The sequence below is a fragment of the Microtus pennsylvanicus genome, chromosome 8 (genome assembly GCF_037038515.1).
Source record: "Microtus pennsylvanicus isolate mMicPen1 chromosome 8, mMicPen1.hap1, whole genome shotgun sequence".
NCBI classification, from domain to species: domain Eukaryota; kingdom Metazoa; phylum Chordata; class Mammalia; order Rodentia; family Cricetidae; genus Microtus; species Microtus pennsylvanicus.
In genome coordinates, this window is record NC_134586.1 from 42,929,880 (window position 1) to 42,954,101 (window position 24,222).

The 24,222-nt window shown below is 36.7% G+C and overlaps 1 protein-coding gene across 14 annotated transcripts in view; it reads right to left on the minus strand.

The window, feature by feature from the left end:
- Positions 1–24,222, minus strand: part of Chl1 (cell adhesion molecule L1 like) — a 207,511-nt gene that overhangs the window by 5,227 nt on the left and 178,062 nt on the right. For 8 of the 14 annotated variants that reach the window (XM_075983320.1, XM_075983315.1, XM_075983323.1 and 5 more), the window contains 11 exons: positions 23,401–23,502; positions 22,294–22,491; positions 21,059–21,129; positions 17,128–17,350; positions 14,788–14,903; positions 14,417–14,621; positions 14,093–14,215; positions 11,245–11,424; positions 7,939–8,100; positions 7,197–7,328; positions 4,434–4,506 (listed from right to left, as the gene is read on the minus strand). In XM_075983320.1, coding sequence (XP_075839435.1) covers positions 4,434–4,506; positions 7,197–7,328; positions 7,939–8,100; positions 11,245–11,424; positions 14,093–14,215; positions 14,417–14,621; positions 14,788–14,903; positions 17,128–17,350; positions 21,059–21,129; positions 22,294–22,491; positions 23,401–23,502 — 1,585 coding nt within the window. The remainder of the gene's footprint in view (positions 1–4,433; positions 4,507–7,196; positions 7,329–7,938; positions 8,101–11,244; positions 11,425–14,092; positions 14,216–14,416; positions 14,622–14,787; positions 14,904–17,127; positions 17,351–21,058; positions 21,130–22,293; positions 22,492–23,400; positions 23,503–24,222) is intronic. The other 6 variants (XM_075983328.1, XM_075983325.1, XM_075983327.1 and 3 more) reach the window with 1 other exon arrangement.

A 24,222-nucleotide genomic window follows, 5' to 3' on the forward strand; every position in this document is an offset into this window, starting at 1 on the left:
ACTAGATGACAAGAATCATCTGTGTTTGACACACTATTGGGAAAGGAACGTTTGGGTATCTGTGTTTGACATCAGCATAAATCAAGATATCTGTGTGGTGTGGTAACAGGCTTCAGAATGAGGACACTGAGATTCTAAAAATAAAAATAAAAAAATTGTGGAATTGATTTTGGGGCCAGATAACGAGTAATAAAAACATATATCTAAGGGCAAAGCACATAAGAAAGTTCATGAAACATTAAAAAGACAAAAATTCCTGATGAATATTAAGTTTTGGAATAAAATGCCAGAAAACATACTGACTGTTTGAAAGGCTGTAACTGTAAATGATATAGGGAAACAAAATGACCAATCCTTTCAGAGAAGCTGCAGAGTGTAGACAAATAAGCTTATGGACAAGGAATAGATTCAGGGGTTTGTTTTGTTTTGTTTCCCTTCATAAAAATGCTTGTCAACAGTTGTCCTCAGACCTCAGCTATCCCTGTTCAAAAGGAATGTGAGCAATTGTGTAAAGTCTTCCCTTTAAATGTGTGCTGAACCTACAATAAATAGAATATACTAGAGCAATGAGCCGGGCGGTGGTGGCGCACACCTTTAATCCCAGTACTCGGGAGGCAGAGGCAGACAGATCTCTGTGAGTTCGAGGCCAGCCTGGTCTACAAGAGCTAGTTCCAGGACAGGAAACAAAACCCTGTCTCGAAAAATAAAAAAAAAAGAAAGAAAGAAAAAGAAAAAATAGAGCAATGAGATGTAAGTTCTAAGATTGGGGTATCAACATACTATGAATTGCCTCTTGGGTACTCAATCTGGTGTGTCTGCCTTGCCTAAAGCTAGATATTACTAAGTATCATGCAGATAAGTCCACGTGGCATGGAATTGAGGATGACTCTGGCTTGCCAAAATCTGAAGTTCTTAACCCCTAGGTCTGGATGTAACCAAGCTCTGGCAACACACACATAAGGAAGCAGATCTACTGTCAGCCAAAACTTCAGGTGAGACCACAGTTCTTGTCAAAAGCCTGTCTCCTGAAGATCATACACCAGAAGTACATACCTGGCTTCATTTTGCATGGGAATTGAGATAATACTCAATTATTATCCTAATTTTACATTTCAGACATAATCAGGATGAATATTCCAATCAGTACAACAGCACTGACCACAACTTTCCCAAGCTAACATTCTTTTTCTTTTTACTCACTTGTTTTTTCCTTCCTTCCCTTACACCTTTCTCTCCTTTCTTTCTTTCTTTCTTTCTTTCTTTCTTTCTTTCTTTCTTTCTTTCTTTCTTTCTTTCTTTCTTTTTCCTTACAGCCACCCCTGTCTTTCTCTCCTCTGATCTTCTTGACAAAAAACATAAAAGCAAAGGACATTGTCACTAAGACAAAAAGGCAACCTACTGACTGGGAGAAGATCTTCACCAACCCCGCAACAGACAAAGGTCTGATCTCCAAAATATATAGAGAACTTAAGAAACTAGACTTTAAAATGCTAATTAACCCCATTAAAAAATGGGGCACTGAACTGAACAGAGAATTCTCAAAAGAAGAAGTTCAGATGGCCAAAAGACACTTAAGGTCATGATCAACTTCCTTAGCAATCAGGGAAATGTAAATCAAAACAACTTTGAGATATCATCTTACACCTGTCAGAATGGCTAAAATCAAAAACACCAATGATAGCCTTTGCTGGAGAGGCTGTGGAGGAAGGGGTACCCTCATCCATTGCTGGTGGGAATGCAATCTTGTGCAACCACTGTGGAAGTCAGTGTTTCGGTTTCTCCGGAAATTCGGGATCAACCTACCCCTGGACCCAGCAATACCACTCTTGGGAATATACCCAAGAGATGCCCTATCATATGACAAAAGCATTTGTTCAACTATGTTCATAGCAGTATTATTTGTAATAGCCAGAACCTGGAAACAACCTAGATGCCCTTCAATGGAAGAATGGATGAAGAAAGTGTGGAATATATACACATTAGAGTACTACGCTGCGGTAAAAAACAATGACTTCTCAAATTTTGCATGCAAATGGATGGAAATAGAAAACACTATCCTGAGTGAGGTAACCCAGACACAAAAAGATTAACATGGGATGTACTCACTCATAATTGGTTTCTAGCCATAAATAAGGGTCACGGAGTCTACAATTGGTGAACCTAAAGAAGCTAAATAAGAAAGTTAACCCAAGGAAAAACATATAGTTATCCTCTTGGCTATGGGAAGTAGACAAAACTGCTGGGGAGAAAATTGGGATCTTGGGGGTGGGGTGGGATGGGGGTTAGGGGAGAAGGGGAGAGAAAAGTGAGAAGGGGAGGATGGGGGGAACTTAGGGAAACAGGAGGATTGGGATAAAGGAAGGTTGGATAGGAGAGCAGGGACGCACAATTCTTAGTTAAGGGAGCCAGCCACTTGAGGGTTGGCAAGAGTCTTGACCCTAGAGGGGCTCCCAGGAGCACAAGGCGATGTCCCCAGTTAGTTCCTTGGACAGCTGGGGATACGGAGCCTGAAATGACCCTATCCTGTGGCAATGCTGACGAGTATCTTGCATATCGCCATGGAGCCTTCGTCTGATGATGGATGGAGATGGAGACAGAGACCCACACTGGAGCACTGGACTGAGCTCCCAAGGTCCCGGCGAGGAGTGGAGGGAGGGAGAGGATGAGCGGGGAAGTCAGGACCACGAGGGGTGCACCCACCCACTGAGACAGTGGGGCTGATCTATTGGGAGCTCACCAAGGCCAGCTGGACTGTGACTGAAGAAGCATGAGATAAAACTGGACTCTCTGAGCATGGCGAACAATGAGGGCTGATGAGAAGCCAAGGACAATGGCTCGGGGTTTTGATCCTACTACATGTTCTGGCTTTGTGGGAGCCTAGCCAGTTTGGATGTTCACCTTCCTAGACATGGACAGAGGGGGGAGGACCTTGGACTTTCCACAGGGCAGGGAACCCTGACTGCTCTTTGGACTGGAGAGGGAAGGGGAGAGGAGTGGAGGGAGGGGGAGAAGGGTGGGAGGAGGGGGAGGGAAATGGGAGGCTGGGGGGAGGCGGAAACTTTTTTTCATTTTTTTTCCTTTTCTCAATAAAAAAAATTTAAAAAAAATATAAAAGCATAAAAGAAGGCACCCAATCAGCAGAAAGGGAAGTGATGCACATAGAGACCAGCAGAGGCATAGTGATGCTCAGGTCTGTATCAGTTACTCCAGGTCAACTACTCAAAGTACCCCACATCCATGGCCATGCAGAGAGATTCCGAGCTGAGCCAGTGAGAGCCAGCTAGATTTCTTATTTGGTAGAGATTCTTGAATCATATATAATAACATCAATATAAGTCCAAACTTTATAATATTTTTCTTGCTGCAACAGGAGAGTAGAGACAAGTATCCCACATCCCTGGCCATGCAGACAGATTCAGAGCTGAGTCGGTGAGAGCCAGCTAGGTTTCTTAAATGGTAGAGATTCTTGAATCATATATAATAACATCAATATAAGTCCAAAATTGATAGTAATTTTCTTGCTACAATAGAGATAGTAGAGATGATCTGACTAAGGAGTGGTGATAATTCAAGAAAGAAAGCTAGGAAATATAATGGGCACAGGGTGAGGCAGAGATGTGTAACTGGAGAATTTGGCTGTTGTACTAGACTTCTTGCTATGTTGTCCCTTCCTGATTGAACTCATACACTGAATAATACTCTTCAAACAGGTATCAGTGACTCTATGCTTTAAGTACTAATTTACCACTTAGTTCTTTTGCCAGCCTCGTTGCCTTGCAGAAATAGTTGTTCACCTTTTAGTCTTTCAATTTGATTGATAATATTATTTGAATATGGCAAGGTTTTCTTTTAAGTCTAAGCTCATGCATAGAGTTGGGTTTGGAACCTCTTTATTTTATAAATGCACAAAGAATGTTGAAATCTGTGTCCATGAATGAAAACTTAAAGTAATCATGTCCATAAGGCAATCCTCAGAGTGGCTCTAAGATGTTTCAATTTCTTGTTTGTGTGAATATTACACGTGACATGTGTTATGCACAGAGCTTCAACCAAGCAATCTTGATACTTGTTGCTATCCAGACTGTGGTCCTTAACACACCTCCACCCCTGCACATAATAATTCAGTTCTTACAAGAGTAGATAAAAATATATAAAAAGGAAAAACAAGAAAGAAAAAGGATGAAGGAAGGAAAAGGAAAAAAGGAAGGAAAGAAGGAAGAAAGGGAGGGAGGGAGGGAGGCAGGGAGGGGGGAGGCAGGAAGGAAGAAAGGGAATGGGGACAGAGGTGGGGTAAGGAAACCATTGGTAAAATTCCTTTTATAAAATCAGTGTGTTGTAGTTCCATTACTTAAGTTAAAAACAAAGAATGTTCTCCACTTGACAAACCTGATGGAAGTCTTTCAACTGATCATGAAATACAAAGTTACATTTACCTGTATTCACCAAAAGTCTCATCTTTTGCTGACTGAACTTCTGGATCTGGGTGTAAATCTTCCTTCTCTTTTACTGAAACAGAAAATTGAAAGTACTTTAACATCAAAACTATTGGAAAGACCTGTCAGCTTGGCTGCTGAAAGGCAGGTTATAAAAACACATTGATTGCCCCAAGTTTTTATGCCAGTATTATTAGCTTATTGAGCAACCGGTATAATGTATCAGTTGCTTTTTATTTAATCTGAAAACAGAAATAATTTCCTGGGTTTTATTTTTCTGCTCTTAAGCACCTTGTAGACTTTCATGTCATTCCCCCATATCAAATGGGAACTTGTCCTACGAAGAGAATCAAGCTTAGATCATTGTGTCCATGAACATAAAATTTATTTTTTCTCCAAACTATTTGAAGATTTAATAGGCTCTTAATGACCTAAGTCATGAAACCAGTTTAATGCCCTCTCAAAAAAAAATAAATCATTATGGTGTTCTCTATCAACATTTTAATCAAAACTACCTTAATAACAAAAATAATCAGGGCTACCAAAGCCTTCTAAATATATAATTACATGAGAGACTGTAGGGATGATTTAGCTTATATAAAGTGTCTGTCAAACATGTTTGAGGACATGTTTTATTTCAGCACCTGCATGAAAATGGCATACTTGATGGCAACCAGCTTTAGCTGCATTATGGGGATGAGGGTACAGGAAGATTTCTGAGGCTTGCTGACTAAGTCCGTCTAGCTAAATTTGTAAGCTTCAAGTTAATGAGAAACCCTGTGTTAAAAAAATAAGGTGGAGATGATTGAGCAAGATAATGGATGTCAGTCTCTGGACTCCACATACATAGCCACACTGGGAAATGTGCAGACTCCTCCATACTAAAAGTAGTTTAGTTTCATTTAAAACACTGGGCCATGAGATTGGTTCTTGATTCTCTGACCTTTAAAAACACAAACACGTTTCCTTTAAGATGCTATTCACCAGTGCATACCCTTAGCTGTCCTCCAATACGAAAAGTTGTTGCTATTGTTTTCAAAGGGTCTGAATTGAGGGAGGGCTTGAGAACACATATAGGTTCATATTTCATAAGCATTGCTTTCAAAAAGATAATTAAAAAGCTGTCTCTCTTCAATGTGTCTAATGAATGACCTGGAATATCCATTAGTCATTGTGAACATATTTGATACAAGCTAGATTTCAGAGAAAAATGGAAATGGACAGCTGTGCCAATTAGACATGCTATTTTAGGAAAATGCATGTTATGTTCTTCATGCTTTTATGTATATGACAGATTCTCAGTAAACATTTGCTTGGTGAACCAGGAGTCAATAAAGAACAATTTATAGATCTGAATACCGTAAGCCAAGAGATGCAGGAATTTAATCTTTCTCCTTTTGTAAAAGCACAATGAACAGGACAAAAAAAAAACACCCAGCAACAATGTATATGTAAAATAGCAAGTTGAATATAATTTATATAAAAAACAAACAAGTTAACAACTAGAATGATTTTATTTTTATCCAATATATTATTAATATTTCAAGAAGCAGTACACTCAATAAAAGTTACCCAGTACAGTAATAGGAAATGCACCCTCTGCAATGCAATGGTGATCTCGAACAAAGCTGGGGGAGTGGAGGAGTTCTACCAGAACCACACAGAACACCAGAGCCAGGTGTAGAGAAAGAAGTAAAGTCATGCCATAAATAAATGAGCTCCTTTGTAAGGTAGTAAAGTATATGTGTGACTTAATAATATACCTTCTCGGTGTCTGATATATCTATGAACAGAAAACATAAGTTTATAAGCATTATGATCCTTAAGAACCTAGTTTAATGTTTTTATCTTGAAGTTTCATTTCATCTTAGGAGCTGGGGTGTGGAACGGTGTTGTCACAGAAGCCTTCTATGTCCCTCTTCCACAACCATGAGCATGAAGCTATTGATATCACCGCAAAAGAAAATAGTGATAAGGATGCTGAGGTATAGCTCTCCACAGCTGATGGCTTCTGGCTGGGGTGTGGATGGGGAAGGTCTCAGCTTTCTTTACATGATGGGCCACTGGGCGTTCAACCATGCTTCAGTGAGCATATGGGCAATAAAAACTGAGCTTCCCTTTTGTTGTTGGGGGAAGTCCTAAGGGTCAGGGAGCAGTCATGGGAGGACTAAGAAGTGGCTATGATCTAGGAGTGCATGAGGTGAAATTCCCAAATAATAAATAAAAATATTTTGTTAAAAAGATTAATTTCACTTGATTTATGTGTATGTGTGTGTTTGTGTACGTGCAGGTGCTTGAAAAGACCAGAGGCGTGAGACTCCCTGAAGCTGGAATTACAAGCTACTGTGAACTGTTCAATATGGTTGCCTGGAACAGAACTCAAAATGTCAAGTAAGTGCTTTAAACCACTGAACTATCACCCTAGCCCATACAGTCTCTATTAAATACTAAATCAGGCATAGTGGCACAGACCTTTATCTTAGCAGTTAGAAGGCAGAGTCACACATAGATCTCTATAAGTTCAAAGCCACCCTAGTCTACCTAGTGAATTCTAGGCCAATCAACTCAAACAGCTGCTAAAAGCTAGCATTATATACTATGCATATCTCCTTTGGTTGTTTAATCAAAATATTCCCCGTTAGTATATTTCAAAGCTAAAACACTATAAACTTTATCCACATAATTTTTATAAAACAGTTCCCATAGATAGATTCACAGTATATGCTATTCAAAGTTGAAAATCATGTTAAGCCATGGTTTTACCTGAATACTTTCCACCCTTGTTCCTCTTCACAAAGCAAATAGTTAATAGTATCAGTGTGAGAAGAGCGATTGCACACATCAGTCCAATAAACCAGCCTTGAGTGGAGATGTCATCATATAAGCCAGCATATTCTGTTGTATAGAGAGAAGGTACAAGGTTGACCTACCTCTAGAATCAGTCCTTGATATTATGTAACATTGGGGCACAATCAGATATCACTTTAAAAATAATAAATAATCTTTCCTTTGATCTCAAAGGAAATGAAGTAATCTGAACGTATTTTGTTGGGAGACACTAGGAAATCATTCCTTCCTTCTTAAGGAAGATGCTCTGTAGGGGTTGCATTTAGCTCTGAAGATGAGAATCAGAAAGGATAGTGAAGTTAAATGCAGAAGCAGCAGCAAGCAAGCCATAGCACAAGCTGCCTGGATTACAAGCAGATCACCATGACACCTTTGTGAGCTCTGGTTTGCTTCCGATTTTCTTTAGTTTCTGTTATTGGCAGGTGTTAATTAGCATCATATACATTCAGGCGACTACTGTAGCAAACCCAGTAAGGGAAACATGGGATTATTGTGATATAATTTCCTTTTTGAAATACTCTGTATGCCAATACAAATTGAAATTATGACCTTTATATTTAGTGCACTCTATACTTTCTAATATAATATAGATGTAAAATTAATCCACAGGACATAGTGAATTGTCTAAGACGATAGCCCACACAGTCTCATTTCTCACCTCTCCCTCTTGTCTCAATTACATCTTGAAAAATGCTATCGTTATCACCCCAGTTCTTAGTCATGAGGTGAACAATATGTTCCGCTCCCGGCACAAGTACCTCTACAGGGTGAATCTTTTGGGTAAGATTTACTCCTTCTGTTATCTTCCTGATACCTTTACCTAAGAAAGGTACACAGTTAAGTCATATGATTTCAATCGCTGGAAAGCAGGAGAGAAATGTAAAAAAAATATATATCATTTTTCGAGATGAAAAAAATCATTTTGGTGTTTTTATCTTTAATGGTTCTTGAATCATGAGTGGACTCAGAAACTAACATTTCAAGATTTTTCTCTTAAAATGTTGTAAATAAATAAATGCAATGAAATCCATTTATGGCCATTTGCTGATGAAATGGTACTATAAATCTGCCTTCATGGGAATGGCTCAAAACCAAACACAGACTCAAAAAAAAAATCCTTTGAATTTTATGGTATTTTCATATTAGTTGAATTTTCACAGCCAGTGAAAAGATGAATATATCGTATTTTCATATTATTACAAATAGAATTAAGACTTTAACTGTGTTTTTATTCAATGCATAAGCATAGTGTTGCCATGATCTCAATATGCTCTGGTAAGATGGCATCACAACGCATTCACGTAGAAAGTATGTTTTGAATTAGAGTCTTCAGCTAGATTAAGTGCAGGTTTATAGGTACATTTAAATGAAATGGTTTCACTGAGATTTAGTACATGTATGAAAAAATAAATAATTTTCCAAGAGAAACTTTCAATAACATGTCAATAAGTTAATCATTTAACCTCAGAGAAACAGATGAAAATGAGTCCAGTTTAATTAATATGCATTAATTTCTGATCTTGCAATTAAACATATAAAATACTTTTGTCATTAAATTCATATTTTTCTAGGAATCAACTCAGCATAGAAAATGTCAATTGACAAGTGCCAACAATTTACACATGAGATGAATTCAGATCCCTGGTGAGAATATAATGGAGGATGGATGACGAGACTCTTTGTTAAGTGGGCATAGGACACAAAAGCACCTGGTTGTAACTTTTCATCACAGACTAAACTTGATTATATGACTACTGAATAAAGAATAAAGGAATTCACTGAAAATGGTGCCGTGACAGAAATAAAGCCAGTTACACAGAGGAGCTGAGCTTTTAGAATGGATTACTGCAACAGAATGGAATGAATTCTTACTTTAAAAATCAGAAATATTAGTATATCATTTAGTGCAAGCTTTTGGAAAACAGAAATGCAAAGTGATTTATTCAAACCTATAAGGACACAAAAGCATATTCTAAGTCCATGCTTTTCCCCTCTTTCATTAGAGAGACACCCTTAAACTGGAGAGAGAACAAGGAAACAGCTTGCTTTCAATACCAGAATCTTAACTTGCGTTCCCCCGTCCAAGGAGGGAGTAGAAATATCTGGAGCAATAGATTCTAACTTTAACTGTTATCAGTTTAAGAGTTCTCAGGGAAGCTGAGATATGTCTCCTCTGTAGAACTGTATAATATTCAAAGATTATGTTGAAGTTCATGGAAATGCTACTATAATTTACTACATGGCAATATATGACTATAGAAGAGAAAGCAGTGTCAAAAGAGGAAAGGGCAGTAGCTGGAATACTGAAAATTCAGATGCCTGGAAAAGAACACAAACACCTTAGTAGCGCAGTTTTTAATAACCAACACGGGATAATGAAGCAATCTTCCTTTACACACTAAAGCACATTAGCAAAATGAGACATCAGTTATGAAACCACCTAGGAACATATTTACTCTCCAGGAAAGTTTGTTAAGCATGAATGCAAAAAAGCCCAGTTTCCCAATATATGCAGAAGAATGTGGAGCAAGACTCAGGCAATCCTTTGGATTTTTTCATGCTCCTTATTGTCAAGAATGGGACTAACATTTCTCCTGATTTTTAAGTTGTCACTTCTATCAATATAGCAACTGTCTCTGTGGTTTGATACCTTGTATGAACAATATGGAAACGGAGTACTTAGATCACTATCTATTCTTCGGACTGCTGTGAATTGAACATTTGATGCCAGTTTGTAACCTTGAGATATAGTCTTCTTTAGTAACTGGAGCTGTTGTCATTATCTCGAAGTCTAGCATTTTTCCTAGATTAATGAGTTCGTCATTTCACCCAGTGTTTGATTTGTCCAGAACTCATGGGTTTTGGAGAGATGCTATTGGAAAACACTCTTTCTCAAAAAGCAAATAAAGTGTAGAGGAGAAAACACAGACCCAAAGACGGAAACAGTTACAGGAAGAACCCTGTAGTAAAGTTCAGAGTGCAACAGGGCTTAGCAGGAATACAGTGAATGGTTGTGATACACACACTTAAGGGAATCACAATTGTGTCATAGTAAATGTTGCACAATTTGGTTTTCTTCCTCACTACTCTCCTATTCCCTGCATTTCTCCCATCGATTTCACCGTGTTCCTAATGTACAGTTCAGAAAACCACTCAGAATAGAAGTACATTTGCTGTAAACTATTTGTGAATAAATGATTTTGTTTCCCTTATTGTCTGCTTTCATCAACTCCTTTCTCTCCCCCTTGAGCCCTCCTATGCCTGAGCACTCTGAACCCCATATGAGTCCGCCTTTCTTAACTTGTTGATATGAACATCAGTTCCTGAATTCATTTTACTTTACTACTTAACCTTTTTCAATCTTGATGTATTAAGGATATTATATATAAATGGGCAGGGAAGATCCTAAAATTTTCTTAGAGAAAAAAATTTTAAGGGATACTGTTATAACCTAAGGGAGAGATAGAAATGTAATTTAATTATAACTGTGCTACATGTAAGATCAAAGACTGATAAGTCATTTTCAACTCTTACTTAGCTTGAACTACCAGACAATAAAATCAAACTTGATATATAAATTAATATACTATGAGTCAAGTAATAAAAGTGGTATATATTAGATTCTTTTTCTATTAAATATCTACCAAAGTAAAAGACAATATTTAGAAAGAAATATTCTCCAAAGAAGAATATCCTTTTCCTAACCTTGTGAGAAATTTTATGAGCCTATGTTCACTTATTTTACTTAATTAGAAGTATGTTTCTGACCTTATATAAATTAAGTTATGATTAGTAGTTGTTCAGAAACCAATGAACAAATGTGAGCCTTATAAACACATCAGTAAATTCTGTATTTGTGTTGGTGGTGCATAGAGGGTCAGCTAGATTTTGGTACAGAGACTGGGTACCTGCACTTTAGTGCAGTTGCATGAAAACACGGCATGCAAAAGCATCATGTACTTACTCCCTTCTCCCAGTGTGGCACTTTCCTCACTTATTGGCTTCCCACAGCCTTTTGAGGTGCATGCCTTCAAATAGAACTTGTATTTGGTTGTTGCATTGAGGTTTGAGAGACGCCAGCTAGATTTTGATGGAGTAGTAACATTGATTTCATTTAATTCTCCAATCTCGTAGGTGTCGTTTACTGAAGAAATAAGCATAAAAATTAGTGCTTCAAAGTTCTACACAATGGAAGTTACAGTGACTTGTCCTTTAGTTCCTATTTACTGAAAAAGTTTCCATCATTATTCATTACTATTAGCTCTTTCCAGGTAAAGACAATTATTATTATTACAGCAACTATTAAAAGACTACACCAGATGCCTGCAGAGAATTCATCAGCATTTTTACCAAGTTGTGAACCCTGCAAACTATAACTCTGATCTATCAGCTGAGATATACCCATTGGTGCAATAATGATAATATAATGGGGTAATCAACTTTTTTTCAGAGGTATACTTCACTGGCTGTGCTAAAATACTATGCTTTGAAAAGATGAACTCACTGGAACTACCAGCTCAAGGGTGTGTCCCTCAATATCTTGGCAGGGAAGAGCATCCCACTTTACCCTGAGGGGATATTGACAATCAGTGGTGACTGGAGAAGGGGTGTCACTTAGTTCAATGGAGAAATCACAGATAAGTTGCCCTTTCTCCATAAATAACCTCCTGTCATGCTCATGCAAGCAACTCTAATTAAATACAGTAGATCATACATGTAAAAAGACATTGGAGCAGGAAGGGGATATTTTGGGAAGTAGGAATTCAGTGGGAGAGGGAAGGGTATAACGGGATAATAAGGAATGAGAGGGATTAAATTTCATTATAAACATGTCTGAACTGGCGAGATAATAAAAGCAAATTAAAAAAATAAAGTGTGCAGTGTACTGAAAGTGCATCATATTTGTGCCCTCACAAATCCAAACCTTGCAGTTAACTTATTGGAAGTTGGGAGCTCTCTCAACTCAGCATAGAGAGAATCAATGGTCCACTGAACTGATAAATGAATTAAGTGTTTTTAAATATCTACTGTGCCCTGAACACTATGCTAAATGCAAAACAGGCGAAATTATGTAGGGATATGTTTAAGGTCTGAAGACACCAATGGTAAGAAAAAGACTACGAAAAATCCTCTCTGCACTCATACAAAGAGAATGTTTTATTTACATAAAATGCCTTCCTTGTTTTATATAATGCAGTTACATCAAGAAACCAAGCAGTATTCTAATCATTGTAAAGCTGGAAAGATATTAGTCACTTTATCACCATTAAACACTACAAGGTCAAGTAAAATAATTACTAAAATCAATGCAAGAATGAGGGAAAGTATATGTCACTCTGGAATATACAAATGGCAATTAATTAGGCCAGAGAAGAACAAGGGAAATATAAATATACCCTGCATTTATTATTAATAATTAAATAAATAATTTAATATTAGTGAATTTTAAGAAGTACAATGACTATTATAATTACTAATATTTCAACTACTGTGTTATGAGCAATAGTTTTTAAATCAAATTTAAATCTTACAGACAGATCATACAAAAGGTTTGAATTTAATCAAATTTAAAGATAGGACAAAATAAAAATTTAAAACTCTTGAAATATATCAGTTCTGTCCAGTCTTAAAAATTGGTCTTTGCAAGAGTGTGGCTTATGAACTCAAAATTTAGACAATGACAGACTTGAGTATTCATCCTAATCCAGCACTTAACATTGTGGTATGACCTTCAAATACCAGTGGACTATGTGTGTTGATTCCTTCATCCATAAAAGAGGACTGATGTACACTACAGCATGCTCTGCAAAGGTTGCATGGAACAGCACAGAGAAGCACTTACTACAAAGCAAACTAGTGGTAAAAACCACAACTTCTCTTGGATTTCATCCATATTTAATTAAACGGGTGTGCAGTGCACAGGAGCAATCAATGGGACCTAAAGCTCATATGTGACCCGGATGTGAAAACTCAAGAGACAGCAGAGTAATCCACCAGGGCCACAATTAGGTTGGTTTCTGTGAATACGGTAGGTGGAATGGCTTAGAGTTCAGTGTGTGGGCTACTTAACAACTCATGGATGTTAAGTGTTATCATTGAGATATGACTAAAGTTCCACTTTTCAGTCTGAAATCATGTCTATATTCGATGACTGTTTCAGGTAGGAGATGTTATGACTTTAAAAAGTTCTAAACAAGTTTAACTGTTTTCAATCTAGTGTCACAGACGTATGCAGAGATTTTTCTGAGTCTCTCATCATGGCCTGCCTGACTAGCAAGCTATCAATAGGGGGTTCTACCCAGATAAATATATTTAAGCTTGAGAATGGAATCATTCAATTTCCTTGGAAGAGTCAGTCTTATTATGATGCTATGAATATACTTTGAATCTCCATTACATTATTCACTAACTCTGCCCCCTGGCATGTTTCATAATTCTCAAAGCTACTCACAAATAGATGGTACATACACTTTCCTTAGTAATCACTGTTTTAATTACAAAACAGAAGTCCACAGACCTTTTGTAAATATAAAATGTGAATAGTTAATACTATGAGAAAATGCAAACTCTGTTGCCCTAATTCACAGTTGCTATTCTTGTGAGAAAATGGCTATAGGTGATATGTAAATTGGTGACCATAACCATGCTCCAATAAAACAAAGGTTTCTTATTGAAACACACAGAGGTTGTAGCTTACCTTTATTTTACTGTTCCTTACACTGTAGGGAATACTGCTCATTGTGTGGCAACCCAATTCCTTAAACAAAAACTGAATCTTCCGTAGATTAAATCTAATTCAATTCTGTACTTACTTATCTGGTATTGCAAAAGGTAACCAGTTAAATTTCCATTTAGTGTCTTAGGAAGTCCCCAGGATAAAGTGGCAGTGTCTCTATCAACTTTGATGACCTTGAGAAAACTTGGCTGTTCAGGTACTAGAAAACACAAGATCATAAATGGGCATTCATAAACTAATGAATTTCTAGAAAAACAAACAAAAAAAATCCCCTTGATAACACATTTATAGAAACCAAGATATGAAGTCCTCTGAGCTTCTCGTTAACTATCAATAATGAAGTGAATGTTTAGCAGAGACATTGGGTAATTTGCCTAGATGGCTCTTTTGATATTCTCACCTCCTTCTGGGGTCTGAAATATATAGGGCTCGCTCTCTGGACCAGCTCCTTTGGAATTGTAAGCTAAGACTGTTAAGTGATATTCACTAAAAGCATCTAGGGATGGAACCATTCCAGAGTTTCGCTGTCCTGAGAATCTTAGGATGTTCACTTCTTTGGGATGTGTCCTTCCATCCAGCAGACTTTTGGTTTTCCACCAATTTATCTGCAAAGAAGATGCAAATGCTTTAACATAACAGCCATAGTAAAAGATACTCAGTTGCCCTCTTCAAATCAGTTAAAAATCTCAGGAAAGAAACAAATTCAACATTATCATTTAGGAAGTGAAAATGAAATGAAAAATTACTTAAAAATATCAACCTGATACCAACCTGGTATCCTCTCAGAAGCCCGTGTACTGTTTCCTTTGGAATTGATGACCAGGTCACTTTAACTAATGTGCTATTCATAACATCAACGCCATGGATCACAGGAGCTGTACTAGGATCTGTAAACATTAAAACTGATTAGCATCCAATGCCTTACACACAATTCATAAAATCTCCTTCCAAAAGTGATCTTCATAACATTTAGCCTGGAGAATGCACATATGTGCTATTGGTTTCAAACAATACCAGCAGTCTCTTGGTACAGAGGACTTCCTGAGCCCATAGGAGTTACTCTATCTATCCTACTGAGAAATGATGGCAGTAATGAGAGAAAATGCAAATGGAAATTTAAAGCTATGTCCACTGGCATGTTCTCTGAATAAGAAGAAAAATAAGCCCCAGTAACATGAAGAAATTATTTTTAAGAATTAGTTTGACATTAAAAAAACAGTTGTCTTGGCCAGATTCTGGGTTGTTTCTTTATCTTGTCAACTTAGGCCAGGGTCATCAGTGAACAAGCAGCTTCAAACTGAGAAAATTTCTCCATTATATTGCCTTTAAGCAAGTCTGTGAGGCAATTTATTGATTCATTGGCTGACCTGTGAAGGCCTGGCCCGCTGTGAGTGCTAGCTCCCCCATGCTTGTGGTCCTGAGTTGTATAATTATTCTGACTAAGGAAATCAGATAGCATTTCTCCATGGCCTCTCCTATATCTGTTCCTGCCTCCAGGCTCTTGTCTTGAATTCTTTGACTTCCTTCAGTGATGGAGCATTGGCCTAAGAGTTATAAGCCTAAATAAACCCTTTTCTAGTCAGGTTGATTTTGTACATGGTGTTTATCTCAGCAAAATAAAGATAACAATCAACATGAATTGAGTATGTACATGCTTCAGGTATTTAGAAGTTCTACCTGGATCAACTCATATGCACTGTAGTATATTGTCATGAGACCAGCACTGTCATTGTGTTCTTTAGAACCAAGACTACTACAAAGGAGCCAGCAAGACAAATTGATCATTAATTGTGTTCTTTGTGTCTTTTTATTTGAGTACAATAGTATGAAGATTGGTAGGATAAGAGATTATTATCATTCTTGACCTTTCCTTCGTCATTCAAAACACGACTCCAGAAACTAGAAGAAAATGAGAATATCTCCTCATATGGAAAGTTGCCCAGTGCAGTCTTTTCTTTTTCTGGAAGTATAGTTGTAGCAGTTATTATGCTATTAATATTTAAGAATATAACTTTGAGACAGCTACTTTAGAATTATTCATATAGTTAAAATTTCATACTCAAATCTGGGTGTGTATCTCATCTGTGTTTGGCAGACTCCAGGCACACAAAGGAGGCCCAGAGAATTGTAGCGGGCTGTTGCTAAGACGTCCTCAGCAAGAAAGGGTTAATCTAAGGAAACCTTGGGAACCTTGTAATCATTATGTTCCTTCACAGAGGCTTGTGGCTTGTGATGCTTCCAGTTCTTTAATTTTCAAAATATAAAGAACTTTAACAGGTTCTTGAATAAGGCTGAAACTTCCAAAATACTTATTTTGTTGTTATGGTTTGGTTTTTGTCATTGTTTTTAGAACTTTATTATTCTTTTGATACTGTGTCTCATGTTGCCAAGACTGGCTTCCAGTGTGTCATGTAGCCAAGGATGAACATCTAATCCTTCATTCTTTACGTTCTAAGTACTGGAATGAAAGGCATTTGCCATCACAACTGAGTTTCATCATACCAGGGCTTCAAACACAGAGCTTCGTTCATGCTGAGTCAAAACTCTATCAACAAGCTATGTATTTCTTTAACATTACCTTAATCAACTAACTCTCTTCAAAATCAACCCAAACTTTGATGCATGCAAGTATTTCTTTTTTTCTTTCACAGGTAGTATGTTGTGTGTGTGTGTGTGTGTGTGTGTGTGTGTGTATATATATATATATATATATATATATATATATATATATAGAGAGAGAGAGAGAGAGAGAGAGAGAGAGAAGGCAGATTCAGGAAGCAGCCATGTAGCCCCGCCAGAGACAGATGCTGGACCGAATGTTACCCGGTAAGACACAGCCACGTAGCCACGTGGTGATATACAGATTAATGGAAATGGGTTAGTTTAGTATATAAGAGCAAGTTAAAAATATGCTTAAGGTATTGGCCAAACAGTTTGCAAATAATATAGTTTCTGTGTGGTTATTTCGAGTTTGGGCAGCTGGGGATGAACAAGCGGCTCCCATTATGGTATGTTGTCTTTGCAAGCAATAGGTACTTGAAAATGCTGACACAAATGTGGTAACTTGAAAATTCTCTTGACGTGTTTAAGATTTAAGGATGAACCACTTACAGTCTTCCCCTGAATAGAGTGTCACTGGCTGAGGCTCAGGTCCAGAGCCGAGCTGATTGATGGCTTGAACTTGGACATCATAAGGAGCATAGACAGTAGGTGTCATTACACGAAGTGTGTGGTTTGTGACTGTTTCTTCTTCCCATTCCTCAGGCGCTCCCTGGGGCTTCCAGCTCACTCTATACTCTAGTCCTGGCCCATTCTGCTCCATGGATTTCAAAGGCTAAAACAGAAAGACATACTCTATGGACTTGTAGATATGTTGACCGAAAGGCGGCAGTGACTCATTTTAAAGAATGTATGACTAATTGAAAAACAAATTAGAGATCTTAACTGTGCTCTTTGGAGTCAGAAGCATTTTTGTCGTTTTATTCATTTAATCTTACACATAAGTCTTCTACCATTCAAAGACACGGGGCACTTTAGGAGCCTGAGTTATACACATATGGTGAAACCTAAATCTTCATATATAAAATAAATTGAAAACAGTGTTTTAGTTTTTCTCAAGCGTCTGCTATATTCTATATTTTTTTTCTATCAAAGAAACAGAAACTATGTGGTCATGAACTCTTGGGCCATGACTCCTCAGGCAGAATACTTTCCTCCACAAGATTCTGTTCCAGCTTCCATTAATAGAGGGATATGGAAACTATCTTTAATTTTGGAAAATGGACATGTTTATAGAGAGGACCCAGAAGCAGTACTTCCTCTTTTTAATGAATACTTTCTCACTCCCTGACAGAAAATGGCTATTTCACTCACTTTATTTTGCCATATACAAAGGTTTTGTGGAAGAGTTTTTGTTTTTTTTTTTAAATTAGAAATTGATTGTTTCCACTTTAATTTTTAATTAAGGAAAACTTTAAGGAAAAATAATCTGGTTTAAATCACCAATTTAATTTTACAAATGGGTACTTTATTTAAATGATTCAGTAATTTATATAAAAATTCACTTAAATGCATTTTCATCCTAGATTAGAAGTTAATTTATATTAAGAGTAATTTTGTGTATATGGGTGATTAAATGTTATATAAAATGTTCTTGTACCATTTATTCTTCTCTTCATTCAATACAACTGGCTAAAGTACTTATTAGAAGCATCGGTTGGGATCACACTAAAACCAGAATGCTCTATCAACAAACCATTTTAGTTTTATATTTATTCCAAAGTAATTATTTAAACTAACTAAGAGAAAAAAATAAAGACAGACAGAGAGAGACACACACACACATATACACACACATACACATACACACACATACACACATACAAATGACTCTTAAGCTGGTAGCAAATACCTTTAATCTCAGCACTGACCTCAAACTCACAGAGATCTGCCTGCCTCTGTCTCCTGAGTGCTGTATGAGAATTTATTTTTACTTTTAATTACTTATATGCAGTATGTCTGTGTGGGGGTATGTGTAAGTGAGTGGAGGTGCCCGTGAACTCCAATCTAGGCATTGGAACACCTGGAGATGAGGTTACAGAAGGTTGTGGGGCATCGATCATGGGTACTCAGGAAAAAAACTCAATCTCTATAAGACAGTATGTGTTCTTAACCACCAAGCCAACTCTTTAGTCTCTAGTACAAACTTTAAGGTCCAGACTACAATCAAGAATTATATTTTTTCAATCCTTATTGACAATGAATATGTAAGATTAACATTATTAAATTTGTTGATATTTTGCTCCAAAGAAAAACATAAATTTAATAATGTGCTCTGACATATTATAAAATAAATTGTCCCTGTGTTAAGAACATTTGCTTAGTTATTTTGCCAATTTGGTCCCTGAGCTTCTGAAGGACTTTTGTATTTTGCTTTGAGACAATAGTCAATAAAACTTCAGTAATTCTCAAATAACTTAAGGCAAGTTCAGTTTCAGAACAGCAAAGATGAATCTGGTAAAGAGACCACTAGCCTTCCCTTTGTCTTCTAGCCCTGACCACAGCGAAGGGGTCTCTAGAAAGATACTATTAAGTTAGGGACACAAGAATCGACAAAAGTCATTGAAGGGCCTGTAAAGCTTCTGCTCTTGTTATCAAGACAGAAATTGTGTGTACTTAGCATAGACCACATGTTAATTTGAATATGTTTATATTGCAGACTATAATAATGCTGAAACCATCTACATTTGCACTGTGCCATAAATATGTGTATTTGTGTGATAAGAATAGTTAAAATGCACTCTTCTGCCAACTTCTGAGAATGCAACACAGTTTCTAAACCATGTTTTCCATGATGTTCCCTTCATTTTCCATTTAATTTTCCTTATTTTCATTTTAAGTGTAAGTGAAACTTTCAATTCATATAATAAAACCTTTAGCACTTGGGAGTTGAATACCCTGGCTATGCCCATTTAAGTTAGTTGTTGAAGAACTTCCTACTTCCCTAGTTCAGCTTACTGGGCAAATTATTCACTTGTTTGCTGTTTAGGTGTTATTTACCCATTTTCTTTGAAGTTAGTTATGTTATTGAAACAAATTTTAAAATTCATTTAAATATGCTTAGGGACAATGTACAGAAACTATCAAGCAACAGCTACTTTTAAAAAAAAATCCTTTTAGATGACTTAAATCCACACTTTGATATTATAAATTTTTAAGTAAAATAGAATGATATCATTTTCCCTTTCTTCTCTCCCACTTCTCCTAGGGACTCCTGCCTTGCTCCCTCTCAACATTGTAGTTTATTTTTCTTTATTTACTATTGCTACACACACACATACACACACGCACACACACATACACACACACACCTAAATATATAAATACAACCTGATCGATCTGTTTAGTTTTACTTGTATGTATATATTTTAGGGCTGAACATTAAGTATTAAATAATCGCTTAGGGATTTTTAATCCATGGGAAGACTGTTTCTTACACACAACATCCCTTAGTTGCCTGTAGTTGTGTGTCTATAGGTGGATCCTAAGAGAGAAATCATCTCTGGTACTGGAAATCTAGCCAACCTCTTGGAGTTGTGATGTCAAGGGTTTTAGTGGAGAACTTACTAGCACCAATTTACTACCTAAGCATAATTCCTAACTGCATCCCTAATACCTATCCATATACTCACAGATACGTGTAGCTCTCACCCTTCATCAAAGAAACTTCTCTTTGCAATGATAGTCAATGACAATCAACCAAAGCACAGAGAATAAGTGTCTGTGGAGTACCCAGGCCCAGTTGATACATCTACAACATGACTTGTGATGTTCCAGAATAAACTTGTGAATTACATAATGAAATAGTACTGTCATGAAAGTTATCTCAGCAGATATAAATTGCTTTGCCAAAGTCAAAGAGTGATTTGATTTAGCAACATTTCCTAAATACATTTCTAATAGTTTTAGTGTGGGAACTTTGGAAGGCCCTCAGTGTCTGTGTCTAAAGCAGAGAAAGATGAGGCTGTATTCAGAATCTGAGTTAATGCCTATAAGACCTATGGCTCTTCTTTTGGGAGGATATTTGTGGATATTTGTGTAATATTTATTAGACCATATGGTGGGAGGTTTTTACTATAGTTTAATTGTAAAATATCTAAAATACTTCAAAGTACTAGAAATTTGAAGTTTCCCCTAACAGATATCATCTAGATCAATTTCTTTATCTATCATTAAATCCTTTTCCAGAATTAATCCCCATTTTATACTAATTCCTTTTGTTTGGTTTTTTAGTTCTTGATTTAAGTCCAAGGTCTCATTCTTTCTAGGCAAGCACTTTACCAGTGAATTGCATATCTATTTTATAGCTAATTCTAATCACTGTAATCTTAAAGCATTGATAAAAAAATCAAAATTTAATTTTTTATTCTCCAATTATTGTGTTGTTCTTAAAAAATCCTGTTATGTCATTATAGTTAGCAAACCTACTTAAAATGAATAAATAATCAAGAGAAAGCACATTAACATTATAGGGAATACACACCTCCCATTTTATAATCATCTCCTTGGGTTGGGATGCTTGAACCCTGATGTTCTGTGGATTCTTATCTGGAGCTGAGAAATGACAAACATTAAAAATATTTTTACATTGTATAGTAACCAGTTGATTAAACATCATACCTAACCCCTCAAAATCCAAATAATCAAACATTTTATATTTATTAATTTTAGTAAATCAAATTTCTGAGAAGACAATACATTTTACTAAAAGGAATAAAACAGCAATTCTCGGTGTTCTATAATTGCTATTCTATGGACAGTACATGATTTATTACATATATATTAAATTTAAGCCTGCTAATTAAAATTCTAAGACTGCTTTAATATACATGTTTTCATTTTCAAACTGCACTTTTCTGTCAGAATTATTGAGAGATGTGGATGTTGTGAACATATGCCTCTAGTATAGTGAAATTGAAATCCATGTATCAACATTAACAAGAAACTTTCATGAAATAAAATACATTCAGGCTGAGGCATTTTATTAGAAACACCCTAACAAGAATTTTAGCAGAGTCCCATGCAAACTAAAATCATGCAAGCACCAGATTCAGGATTAATTCACTTTGCTTTTTCCTTGTCAGAAGGTAGATTGTAACCCAGTATGCTTACTTTACTCCAGAAAAAGCAAACACCATTTTATGGCAATGATACTGCCTGATGCTAATTCTGTAGTATAAATTGCTTGCACTGTCTCTGCTGGTTACTTACAAAATTATACTGATGATTTAGATAAACATTGAAATACAAAAAGGCTAAATGCATAAGACATAACACTAGTGCACAGTTTTAAAATATTAAAAGATTGCGTATGAGCTAAAAGCTTCTCTTCGGAAACTGAATCCATGGCTTCCTTTATACACTGAAATTCCATTTAGAATTTACATGATAAAATCTACTTCAAACATGATATTTAGCTATTCAGAAATTAAATATTATCAAAAACTATTCAGAGTAATAATCTTCTGTTTACTATCAAACAATTAGACAACTCTAAAAATTAAAAGAATCACTTCTAATATTCTACATTGCTGTTTTATACAACTTTTCAAATTATTTGGAGGAATCTAAAGTCCTACATCACATACTTGATCTTTTGATAAAAATGTGTTCAAAACCATAGATTTGGCCAATGTAAAAGATTTTTTGTTTTGTTTTTTATTGTGGTTGTTGTCTGTCAGTATAAAATGTTCTGTTACACAAAGGGGCCCTCCATACCTGCTGGTGGAGTTTCATGATGGTCTGATGGCTGGCTGGGGTGACTTCTCCCCACTTCATTCACAGCTGTGACCCTGAACTGATATCTTACATATGGAGCCAAAGATAATACAGCCTCTGTTTCTTCTCCTTGGACTCGAGTTAGCTCCTGCCACTTCCCAGGTTCCTCTCTGTTCCCTTCAAATTCTATAATGTACTCTGAGGTAAGAATGTGGACAAACCATTAAAACATACTGAATTTGTTGATGGTCTATGAAGATGTCTTGGCAACATTAAGAGCTTAAAAAAGAAAAATGATTTTGAGACTGACAGAGAAGTAAAGTCTTTTTTTTTCTTGAAAGCTTAAAGCCCTGTGTTCATTTCTCAGAACACACACACACAATCACAAACCTGGTTTTGTGTCTCCCTATTCAGTAAGGGAAAGGTGGAAACGAGAGAATCACTACTATTTTTAGGCCCTAAGCTAGTTTGCTTGGTAAGTCATGGGCCAATGAGAGATCCTGTCTCAAAACAATCAAACAAGCCAAAAGGTAGCCAGTGCTGAAGGAACAACACTCAAGGTTGAACTCTGACCTACATACACGCACATACACAGACAAGTGTACACATGCATGCATGTACGCCTGCACACACAGGAGTTTACATATGCCAAAAAACACAACAACAAACAAGTTGAAGAAAAAGGTCACATCATTTACAGAAAAATGAGTAAGCGTGGAGAAAATCATACGAAGTAATTAAGTTAATCTCAAGAAGATAAAATTATCTGTCCATTTTCATTTGTGGTTTTGGGGTCTTATATAAACACCTAAAAGCATGTACATATATGTGACATGAAAGTAGAATTAAAGTTTCTAAGCTAGATAGTAAAAAAAAACAAAAAATGTTCTAATAGAAGAAGGACAATAGACGGGAGGGTAGGACAGTATGAGAGGGTTCCAATTCAATGTCCTCTTCTGACTTTCACAGGTACACAGATATATAAGAAGATGAACACACACACACACTAATACACAAATCTATTTTTAAAAGGTAATGGTAATTGAAATGTCTATGATATGCATTGCCACAGCTGGGTAAAGATGAAGGTCATTTCAAGCTTCCTACCACTGATATTGCTGTTGTGGTCATCTCCAGCTTCCCAGGACAGCCGGACACTCCTGTTCTGTCTTTCTGACAAGAGAAGGTTTCCTGGAGGATCTGGAACACCTAATCAATAACAAAAGATAGCTGTAACATGACAGTGCGCAGTACGGGTGCCAGAACAGAGATGGTTCTAACTCTTTCAAGAGATTGCGAGATCATTGACCATCAGCCAAGTTCAAATTCCTGAGAGGAATTAGTAGTCAAAGCTTCCAGTGGATCTTTCAAGTCTCCACCTTGAGGATGCACCACGCTGAGGGTAGCAATAGTCCTTTTACACACTGAAGATTTTTTGACGTTCACAAAGCACATTCTCACCTTTTGAAACTTATTCTTCTTTTATACAACACATTCTGACCACAGCTTCCTTTCCCTGCACTCCTCCCGGTTCTCCTCCACATCCCCTTTCCTCTGATCCACTTCCCCACCACCTCTTTCAGAAAACAGCAGGCCTCCTATTGATGTTATTTTATTTGGTGAGAGTGTTTGCCTCTTTAGGGAAGAGATTCAAAGATAAGCTGAGCCTTGAAAATATTTTACTTTTATCAGTGATGCATAAAAGTAACAATAAGAATATCGAGAAACTACCTATTGTGGGATAATCTTTTTGTACACTGTGAAGATGTCTATTTGCCAAGGTGCCTTTCGATCAGTTTAATAAAGAGATGAAAGGCCAGTAGCTAGAGAGGAGAGGATATGTGGGATTTCCAGGGAAAGAGAGGAGGGAGGAGAAGAATCTAGGCACGAGACAGATGCCAGCGCAGATGCCAGATATATATTGGGCAC